We start from the raw sequence: 10696 nt of genomic DNA, 5'->3' as shown, positions 1-10696 counted from the left end.
TCTATGCAGCCATAACTTCCATTGAGAAGCTGGGCCAAGTGAACCACTGGTAGAAGATGTGCCACCCCAGCAAAGCAAAACATCCCAGTGTCTCCAGCAGAGTCAAGCTTGTGGCTGATGCTCCTTCAATTCTGATGCCCTAGGGACAAAGTGTCTTGCCCTGTCATTCATTCCTATGGTCACTCAGGCCAGACAATTCCCTGCACTGCACCTAAGCTCAGGCTTCTGTGACATGTGACAATGGCCTGTATTTATAGTTAGTTAATTACTCAGATGACACTCTTAGGCTGTCAGTGGTGTCCTTGTGTTGAGTGAGCCAGTATGGCTGCCATCTCCCAAAGGCAGGAGTGGGGTAAGAACAAAGGAAGGGGAGCCAGGCTTCCTCTAGCTCAACACCATAGAATGCATAGGTAAGCTGGAGAGCAACGGAGAGGAAAGAAAGAAGAGGGGGAAGAGGGACAGGTGGAGGATAAGAGAGGAGGAGGGAGGAAGGAAGGAAGGGAGGAAGGAAAGAAGGAAGGAAGGAAAGAAGGAAATCATTTATTCATAAAGCCATGGAGTAGAGACAGAAAGGCAATCACAGGCAGGCAAGCACATCCCAGCAGGGGCCAGGAAAGACAGCCACACACAGAGTGTTCTGGGACCATCTGCAGAAGTCTGGGCCACTCCTTTCCTTCCCGAAGCTCCAGACATGGTGTCAGCATCATGGTCTGGAGATGAGATGTCCTCAGCTTGGCCTGCCCTGGGCTTCCTGAAGCAAAGGCAGCCGCAGGTTATGGAGGGAGGGCTGGGCCAAGATAGCAGAACACCAACTGAGAGCTGGAGTTGGTGGTGGAGATGGGGTGGGGACAGCAGCAGTGTTAAAGAGCAGGGGGTCTCACCTGAGAGGCTCAGCTGGCCATAATGTGCTTCACAAAAGCTGGAAGGAAAGGGAGGATAGGAGGCTGGGAGTCAGTGGGCAGCCAGGGGTGGAGCTGGGCACGTGACTCCTCCCCAGAAGATCCGTATCCCCACCAAATGAGGTCCCTATGCCTTTTCCCCAAGAGACTCCCACCTGCTGAGTTGTGTCCCCCCCCCCACAGGAGCTTCACCCCCACAGAGCTGAGTCCCTCTGCCTCCTCCCCAGAAGACTCCCATCTGCAGAGCCTACCTTCATAGTTGATGCAGCCATTGGAGTCTTCTTGACCAGCCATCAGTTTCTCTACCTCGTCTTCGGTCAGTCTTTCACCTGGCGGGGATGGGAGGTTAAGTCGCACTACCCAGAGACGTGACCAAGTGAGGGAAACTTATCAAATCCTTCTAGATGGTGCATTTGCCATACAACATTGTTCTCAAGGCCATGGCCGGCCACCACCCCAGTTTCCAAGACCAGAAAGAATCAATCATAGATCCAGAAGTAGAGGACCTTGAGGTAGAGACCTGGGACCTCCTCTGAAAATAGGCACCCTCATGTATATACTGTCCTCTACCTCTGACAGGATGGCAGGAGTCCCCTGCCTTCTGGTGGCAGTCTCTTGAAGCAGTCCTTTGAGGTCATAGGGGGCCAATGGAGGAGAGCTACCTTTACAGATGTCTGTGGAAGGAACTGAGAGACGTCTCCCTGCTCTGTAGTTTGAAAGCTTCTTTCTTTTTAATTTCTTTCTCATCTATATTTGAGGTAGGATCTCACATATCCTGGGCTAGCCTCAAACTGGCTATATAACTAGAAGTGACCTTGACCGTCTAATTCTCTCGCCTCCATCTCCCAAACACATGCACCACAGTGCTGAGGACCCAACCCAGGCTTGCTTGCCTGCTAGGCAAGCCACAGCTGTGCTGTTCACTGGCAGAGTCCCACACTGTGGTGACCCCCACACTCTTCACACACACATACAAACGTGTGTGCGAACCCTGAACCAGAGTAGGATTGAACCCAACAATTGCTCAATAAATGTTCTCTGCAAGAAAAAGTCACTTTGAGGAGTAAGGTGACCAGGCACCTAACAGTGGAGATGACAGTGGAATTTACCTAGGGCCACAGATACTGCAAGTATTTCACCTCCTTGGTCACAGAGAATGATGCACACCAAAACTATTAATCCCAGAGGACCTTTCTGCCCTGTCTCCAAGGCTGTTCCTGCCATAGCTTTGATTCTTCTAGCTTTCTTTGAGCCACTCCTAAATGTCATCTCTACCCCCTGCCACTAAGACACCTTGACTGTCATTCTGTCTGTTCCAGTTTCACAGATGAGACACAGGCCCTGTGGTCAAGGTACACAAGAATTTCCCTAGGACATCCCAGAGAAAGAGATGGGTAGAGAAGCGGAGACTGTCCTCACCCAGGGTGGCCAGCACATGACGCAGCTCTGCGCCCATGACCGTGCCGTTGCCCTCCTTGTCGAAGACCCGCAGCCCCTCCACGAAGTCCTCATACGTGCCAGTGTCCTTGTTCTTGGAGATGTGCTGGAGCATGGGCAGGAAAGTCTCAAAATCCATCATCTTGGAATTGAGCTCTGCAGACAGATAGTCCCAGGTTAGAGGATAGACGGGTACAACGTCCCTCGTGCCTACACTGAGGGGCCATTCCTCTCCCGTGGTTCCTGAGCACTCTGAGGCATGTGCAGTGTACAAACCATGCCACCACCACAAGGCTCCTGATGGTCTACTGAGGAACACCGGGTTTGCATAGACCTTTGCTGTCTTGAATGGAGTCCGAAGTACACTGCTCTTCCTTTTGTTTCCTCTTTTTTTCTCCTCTCTCCTCCCCTCTCCTCCCCTCTCCTCCCCTCTCCTCCCCTCCCCTCCCCTCCCCTCCCCTCCCCTCCCCTCCCCTCCCCTCCCCTCCCCTCCCCTCTCCTCTCCTCTCCTCTCCTCTCCTCCTCTCCTTTCCTCTTCCCTCCCTTCCCTTCCTTTTTCCTCCCTTCTGGTCTCTCCTCCTTGGAACCTAGCCTGGTTCCAAGTTGTGATGACCCACCTGCCTCAACTTCTGGTCTCTTCTCCTCCTCTCCTCTCCTCCCCTGCTCCTTCTCTTTCCAGGATCTTACTACATAGTTTAGGCCATGCAAACCAGGCTCTCCTCAAATTTTTGGCAACCCTCTTGCCTTTATCTCCTCAGTGTTGGGGTTAGAGGTATACAATACATCTTTTTTTATTTCTTAGATTTTGAACACACACTACCCTGCACTGTTTATGTGGTGCCAGAGATCAGTTTTGAGTGAGCTTAGGTGAGTATTCGACCAATTGAAAAACACCCAGCACTTTTTTTTTTTTTTTTTTTTTTTTTTTTTTTTTTTTTTTTTTTTTTTTTTTTTTTTTTTGAGACAGAATCTCATCCTATAGCCCAGGCTAGCCTGGAACTATGTAACCTAGCCTGGTTCCAAGTTGTGATGACCCACCTGCCTCAACTTCTTGATTATTGGGTCTGTAGACATTTGCCACCACACCCAGGTCTTATTTCTTACAGACCTTAGTCTGTCCATCCCCACAGTGGAACCTGTCAGACGCTTTCTTGCTACAATGATGAGGGAATGGTTGTCACTCTTCCTGAGTCAAGCAAGCAACCAAGATGGGGGAAGTTGACAAAGACTCACAAAGGAATGCTGGGAAGGCTAGGATAGGGTAAAAACAAGCACCCATGTTCCCTGCCTCACCCTTGCACCAGCATGGATTCTGGCTAGTGTCTCATAGCCAATGTATCATCCTCATCCCAAGAGCAGGAGGAAATGAGGAAGGAGGTCAGTGAGGTTCCCACGATATCTGATGTTGCCCACCATGGCAGTCTCCCTCCCATGACATCTGATGGCTTCCCACCATGGCAGTCTCCCTTGGGGCTGGCACAAATGGGCAGGGTGTACTACCTTCCTGTTTTGGCTTCCCCAGAACACGGAGCACCTCTGCCTGGGTAGGATTCTGACCCAGAGCCCGCAGGACATCACCACACTGCCCGTATGTGATCTTCATCTCGCCCTTGGGTGTGCGGTCGAACAGTTGAAAGGCCTCCTTGAATTCTGTGGGAAAGAACAGTGTGCTCTGGATGCTCCCAGAGGGGTCCCACTCCACTCATTTGGATCGGAGACCCCTGGTTCACCCCTACCCTCAGCTCAGGACCCCGCTTACCTTCAATCTGTTCAGGTGTGAACTCGATCTGCAAGGAAGACCAAAGACCAAGTAACTACAGGTCATTGTAGCAGCTTAGGTCTCAGGCCCTTGGCTGTGTCAGCCTGTTCTCATGGGAGGGTCACAGTTTCTACCATCCAGGACCTCATGCTGTCTACTTAGGCACCCTGCTGCTGCTGCTGCAACACACACACACACACACACACACACACACACACACACACACACACCTGTCCAACCTAAAGGCTTTGGTTCTGTATGTAATCAGTTTGCAATACCAGATAGGCCACGGCAGAGGGGGACAGAAACAAAGGCCCTAGCCTTTGGAGCCCCCTGGCTCTAGATGGATATGCTCAATGTCACAAGCCTGACCAAGCTCACTTTGAAGGGAGGAGCAAGCATAGGGCTGCAAGCCAGAGGCTGTGTCAGCACCAAAGCATGTCTGTGGGTAATCAAGTACACATGCTTGTGCACATATGTGTGTCCATCCGTCCCTCACAGATCCCCTTGGGGCCCTTAAGGCTGGACACTAATCCACAAAGCTCTGCCCGTACCTGCCTTTTACATTCTGCCTGTGGCCCCAAGGCAGCTCCCACACTCCTGAATAGCACAGAGATAGGGCTATGTCGCATTCTGAGGCCACAGTGGGGCCGCCCTGAGGTCAGGAGGCCTCCTTGGACCCAGTATCCCCCTCCTCATCTGATTCCAGTCTATTTTTATCACTGTAGTCACTGTCTCCAAAGTCAAGGTCACACCAGGGAAAGGAGCTAGGGGAAGAGGGCGTGACTGGCACCTGAGAGCCCCTCCAACCTCCATAGGGCAGAGTGTGCAGAAGGACACCCCATTTCTGTCATCTGCTGTGAGTAACCTCCCAGTTTGAGGCTTAATCCAGTATTGAGAGAATTACGTCATTCCTAGGGAGCTCTCCATGGGAAAATCTGGGGAGACAGGGTTCCCTGGCTTTTGCCAAAGGCTCTCTGCTCTTCTGTGCTAGCTGGGAAGAAGGGCAGGGGAAAGGACTTCTTCAACCCCTACCCTCTTTTGAGGCATAAGTTTGTGCCAACTTAATGCCTGGTGAGATTGGGCAATGCCACCATAGGTCCCAAGGTAGTTGGAGCCTTACAAGGACCCCTCAGGACTTAAGTCTGGGGCTTGGGGTGACAAAGGAGCAGAAAACCAACTTTGGAGTACAGGCATCTTGCAAGTGGGAGGCTTATAGTCCCATTTCACAGATGAGGAAACTAAGGATTAGAGTAACTAAGATGGAGCTGAGCTGGGATGGGAACCAGACAGTCATAGGCAAGTGCTTCTGGGAAGGACTTATGACCAGATAGAGGCTCCATAAGAATGGTTCAAAGGGCCAAGTGTGGTGGGGCACACCTTAAATCTCAGCACATGGGAGGCAGAGGCAGCCAGATCGCTGAGTTTAAGGCCAGCCTGGTCTACAGTGTGAGTTTCAGAACAGCCAGGACTGTTAGTTAACACAGAGAAACCCGGTCTTGGAAAAAAAAATGTAAAGGGGGATAGGGGAGGGGCTGGGAGGAAGGTAAGGGGGAACTGTGGTCAGGACATAAATAAAATAAAATATGTAATATTAAAAATTGTTTTAAAAGAATGACTCAGGGGTTGGTGGATCCGTGTGGGTGGAGAGAACTCCACAGACCCCTCAGGAGACAGCCAGAGCAGCAGTGGCCTCTGACCAGCTGAGAACAGGACACAGGCTGCGTGCTGCTATGCGGATGCCACAGGTGGCAGGCACGGCTCTCCCTCCCAGTTTAGACTCTGGGAAAGACAACTGGGCCAGGAAAGGCTCCCGGTGCTGCTTGGTAGCTGCTTGGTCGTGCTCAACAACCAGTTTCCTGCATGACTTTCAGAGAGAGCCTCCCCCTCCAGCCTGTTCCTCCATTTTCCCAGCTAAACATGAAGCCCAGGAGGGCTCTGCCAGCTCTGGATGTAGTGATCTTGGCAGGGATGTCACTCAGCCTGGCAAGGTCCTGATTTCCCTTACCTAAGGATGTTTGATATGGACTTAGGAACACCCACAGCCAGAGAAGGAAGAGCCCTGAAGACTCGAGACAGCTGACTGCAGGAGTCCCTAAAGATATGAAATCCAGAGAGAGCAAAGGGAGTCGGTTTTCAAAATCACCAAAAAGCATTTCCTGGTCCATACTCTACTTTCAACATGTATTAGCCTCTCGGCAGCCTCAGGGGAGTCTCACCAGCTGTCTGACCACCCTCCCTCCTCCTGTGGTCTTGCAGATGTCTGAAACAAATAGGTCTTGTTTAACCTCTGCACTGAAACTGCCAGCTTCAGCTCGGGTCCAGGGCCTTACCTGCCATGGTAGGTCCCACTCTGAGACCCATTCATTGACTCTGTCCCTTCTACAACCCAGCTCCCTCACTCACCTTAATCTTGGAGGCATCAAACTCTGCTTCTTTAGGGCGCTCTGGCTCAGGTGCAGCTGCAGGGGCAGGCGCAGGTGCAGCCGCAGGGGCTGGAGCTGCTTTGGGGGCAGCAGCTTTGGCATCATCCTTCTTGGGCTCTGGCTTTTTGGGGGCCATTGGAGCTGTAGTCACAGAGAGGAGGAAGAAGGAAAGAAGAAAAGTAAGATAGGTGAGCCCTACTGCCACCCTGGGCTTTATCCTGCTCATATACCTCATGACCCCAGCCCCACCCCTACCATGCACAATAGGGACAGGGCCATAAAAGGGCATTGGCTCTGCTCAAGGGGCTATTTTGGGTCCTGGAGAGGGCATTGTTCAGGCCCAGGAATGGGTGGGGGAGGGGAGTATGCTCCATTCCCCCAGTCACCTGTTGGGGAGAGGGAGGGAGAGGGAGGCAGGCCACTGCTCAGCCTGTGCTCTGAGCACACAGACAGACAGACACAGACATAGACACACACACACACACACACACACACACACACACAAAGAGCTACTTTTCTGCAAGCCAATAAATTTGGACAGGTAAAGGTTAGAAAAATGGGTACCACATGCTATGCACCATAGTAGGGGCTAGAAAGACCTAATCTTGAATAACTTTGCACCTGGGTAGCCCAGGACCCTGATCAAGAGCAAGGGAAAGTAGGAGTGGATCTGTGTCCAGGCACCTTTTCAGGCGGGGGGGGGGGGGGGTGTGTCCCTGGCTGTGTGCATGGTGGGAGGTCTCTGGACATTTGTATTTGTTGTCTGGGTGTCTCTGTGCAGTGTCCATCAGTGCCTGGCTGGGTCTAGAGGAAGAGGCTGTCCTGTGTCTTGTCTCTGTGGGCCCATTTCCAGGTGTTCACATTCATGCATGTCTGTGTGGGTCTGAGTGAGTGTCTGTGTATTTATGTCTGGCTGTTTGTATGTGGTAATGTGTGAGTGTCTGGATACAGCAGGCAGCTGTGGTCCACTCACAGGGTCCTAGGATCTCCAGTAACACCCCAAGCACACGTGGCACTCCCTCGAGGACTGTCCTCCAGACTAGTTCAACAGCTCCTTTTACAACTCCTAAGACTAGTGTCTCAGGTTACACACACACACACACACACACACACACACACACACACACACACAGAGGCTTCTCTTCGCCCCTAACCCACTGCACCCTCTGTCACTTCCTGCTTGCCCCTCCATTTGCCCTCTCTGAAACTTTCCTCCGCTACTCCCCTCATTCCATGCTTCCTTCTGCTCCAGGGGATCCTACATCTCTGAGGAACCCCAAAGTGCTGTGCAAGATTTGCCCCTAGGCTCGGATCTAAGGCTCTCACCCCAGTTCCGACCACTCAATGACTACTCTTAAGGTTCACCACCACCCAGGGCCCAAGCAAGAGTGTCCAGCCCCTGGAACCACTTCCCTTGGTCCCCTGCCCCTGGCAGATGGCTATGACATAGCACAGCCTGGCTGGGCCACCATTTGGAGAAATGGAGAGACTGAGACGGCAGCACAAATGCAGAGTGAGGACATCTTGCAAACACATTGGGTTCTGTTCCTGCCTAGCATCTGTGCCTTGGGGGGGGTGGGGTGAGAAGGGTGTTCCTAGTTATTTTTAAGTGCCTGAAGCCTTTGATAGAGACTTCAGAGACAGCGCCTCCCACCCTAAGCCCCAAGGGACTTCTCAGGCATGACAAAGGGCATAACTCAAGCTGAGACAAAGTATCAAGGCCTCAACCTGGGGGCACCCCACCATCTTCCTCCTGGATTCTGGCTTGCTTCATCTTGTCACTCAGCCTTCCCATGAAGGGATAGCAGTCCAGGGATGAGTCTCCATCCCTGGCTGGAACACATTCCTCCCTTCATCTGGAGGGCAGAACACCCCACATCTGGAAATCTGACAATATCCGGGGCTGGGAGGAGGGCAGGGGGGACAAGTTTTTCACTTTTCTTCCAGATGCTTGGCAAGAGTATTGAGAAAGAGAGAGGTGGGGGAGGGGTCTGCAGAGACATCAGAAATACCACAAAGGAGAAGACAGCCCAATGGAGACATAGAGAGAGAAAGACCTCTGTAAGCCCAACTGTCCGGACCTGCTGCCCTTGGCATCCCTTGGCATCCCTTGGCACAGGAGACTCTAGATAATAGCATTGAGGCCCAGGGCTGAGGATGCACACACGGGGTAAACCAGACTTCCCACCCGGCTTCCTTTACCCTAACCCTGTTATCCCTTGAGAAGCAGTTCAAATAGTAAGTGCATAGCAGGTCCATCCTGGTCTAGTCTGTGATCTGTACTAAAAGGCTCATGTAGTCAGAGCCTCATGGTACTATCTTCCCCTCCTTGGGTTGGGCAGAGGTGTCTTGATCCTGTGCCACCATACATAGGACAGCTCTGGTCATGTAGAGAATGCACTAGGACCTCTTCTCTCTTCACTAGAGCTCAGATAGGGGCTAAGGCTAGCCCCTGCTTCAACTCTGACACCCAGCTTGCTCTGGTGGGTCTTGGAGTAGTATTATCCAGGCTTGTACCTTCCACCCTATGACAGGTGCCCAGCACCCAGCAGGGCCTCTTCCAACCTCTTCCAAGGCAGCTTCACTACAGCCAATGAGATTGGTTGGCTAAAGCCAGGAGCAAAACCATGGTGAGCAGATGGGCAGGTCCAAGCTGTTGCTGTATGCCCTCTGGAAAGGACAGCTGAGCAGACAGGATTCTGGCAGGACCTGAGGGGCTTGAAGAACCATAGTGTGGGAGTCTGAATCCCTGGCCCCCATGAGCCCCCCTAGTTCTGATGGCTGAGCTATGGCCCAGTCAGTTGACAAAATCACAAGCCAGGGTGCCACAGTCCTGGGGTAAGGAGGGCAGCCTCCCTCCATGCTTCCCTTTGCCTCCAGGCCCTGGCTTCTGAGAGGCTTGTGGATCTGGGCAGGTAAGTCTGGGGTACAGTGGCTTCCTTTTAGATCTTCCTCAGTACCTTGACAACAGGCTGTTTCCTCTCCCTGGTGGCCCTGGTTAGGACTCTGGCAAAGTTAGCTTCAGTTCACGCACCCTCCCAACACCCCAAACCCTCACCTCAGGTGTCAACCCTATTGAAAAGTTTCTTTAAGACTCCTCTGCTCTCTCTTCCTGTATCTCCAACCCCCATCCCTATTCACCTCAGCAACTGTCTGTCTTACAGGTGTGGCCCCAGGAGCTTTCTTCCACTGTAATCTGTTGCCAGAGCTTGGTACACAGCAGGCCCTCAGTAAATATTAGATGAACCAGTGTCTCAAATTTCTGAATGTACCCACCTCTCAAAGGGTATTCACACACACACACACACACACACACACACACACACACAGAGAGAGAGAGCTATGTATGATATATGGTAAGGTATACCTGAAATCACAACATCCAGGAGTCAGAGGTGGGACACAAGTGAATTTGAAGCCAGCCTGGGATACACAAGACCTTACTTATATAATTCAATATATAAAGAATTTTTTTTTAAATTAAAGGTCTGGTGAGGTGGTGCATATCTTTAATCCCAGCACACGGGAGACAGAGGCAAGTAGGTCTCTGAGTTTGATGCCAGCCTGGTCTACAGAGAGAGTTCCAGGACAGCCAGGGCTAACCAGAGAAACCCTATCTTTTAAAACAAACAAACAAACAAACAAACAAACAAAAACCAAAAAAACTAAACAAGCAAATGGCCAGAGGGCCAGTAGTTAAGAACACTTGCAGAGGGCCCCAGTTCAATCCTCAATTCACTTCACATCTGCCTGTAACCCCAGCTGTAGATGATCTGAACTCTTTTGTCCTCCACGGGTAACCATACATGTGGCACACACTCATGCAGACACACACATAAATAAAAATAAATCTAAAAGAAAAAAAAAAAAAAACCAAAACTCCTAAGCTCATCTCTAAAGTTGGAGTTGGGGAAGGTGGAGGGGCTTCCTGAATGCCTACAGAGCTTCCTCCCCCAGGGTGGTTTGGAGCCAACAGTCCTCAGACCCACCATCTACTTCCTCTGCCCTTCTTCTTCCAGGGCCCAACTCAATTCAGGCCTGCTGCTCACCGCTCCTTACTCTCTAGCTACTGATTGAGGCCCCTATCACAGCCTGAAGACTGTAAGGCCGCCCAGCACACAGTGCAGGTACAAGCTGACCAGTGATGACTGACCAGCAGGGGGCATAGAAGGGAT

At 51.6% G+C, this 10696-nt stretch overlaps 1 protein-coding gene across 2 annotated transcripts; it reads right to left on the bottom strand.

Annotated features, from left to right (window-relative positions):
- Window positions 1-524: 524 nt before the first annotated feature.
- Window positions 525-6729, bottom strand: Myl3 (myosin light chain 3). 2 transcript variants are annotated; one of them, XM_076917349.1, is made up of 7 exons: window positions 6502-6729; window positions 4096-4123; window positions 3837-3986; window positions 2319-2492; window positions 1151-1228; window positions 882-919; window positions 525-812 (listed from the first exon to the last, which is right to left on the bottom strand). In XM_076917349.1, exons 1-6 carry the CDS (start codon window positions 6655-6657, stop codon window positions 891-893), a joined length of 615 nt encoding a protein of 204 aa, XP_076773464.1. In that variant the 5' UTR covers window positions 6658-6729; the 3' UTR covers window positions 525-812; window positions 882-890. The 2 variants fall into 2 exon arrangements, with proteins under 2 accessions (XP_076773464.1, XP_034339999.1); XM_034484108.2 differs by having other exon boundaries at window positions 525-751.
- Between the last annotated feature and the right edge of the window lie 3967 nt (window positions 6730-10696).

Source organism: Arvicanthis niloticus, chromosome 21 (assembly GCF_011762505.2).
Source record: "Arvicanthis niloticus isolate mArvNil1 chromosome 21, mArvNil1.pat.X, whole genome shotgun sequence".
Taxonomy (NCBI): Eukaryota; Metazoa; Chordata; class Mammalia; order Rodentia; family Muridae; genus Arvicanthis; species Arvicanthis niloticus.
Note: the sequence above shows the minus strand (reverse complement) of the source record. Positions and strands in the feature narration are given on the sequence as shown.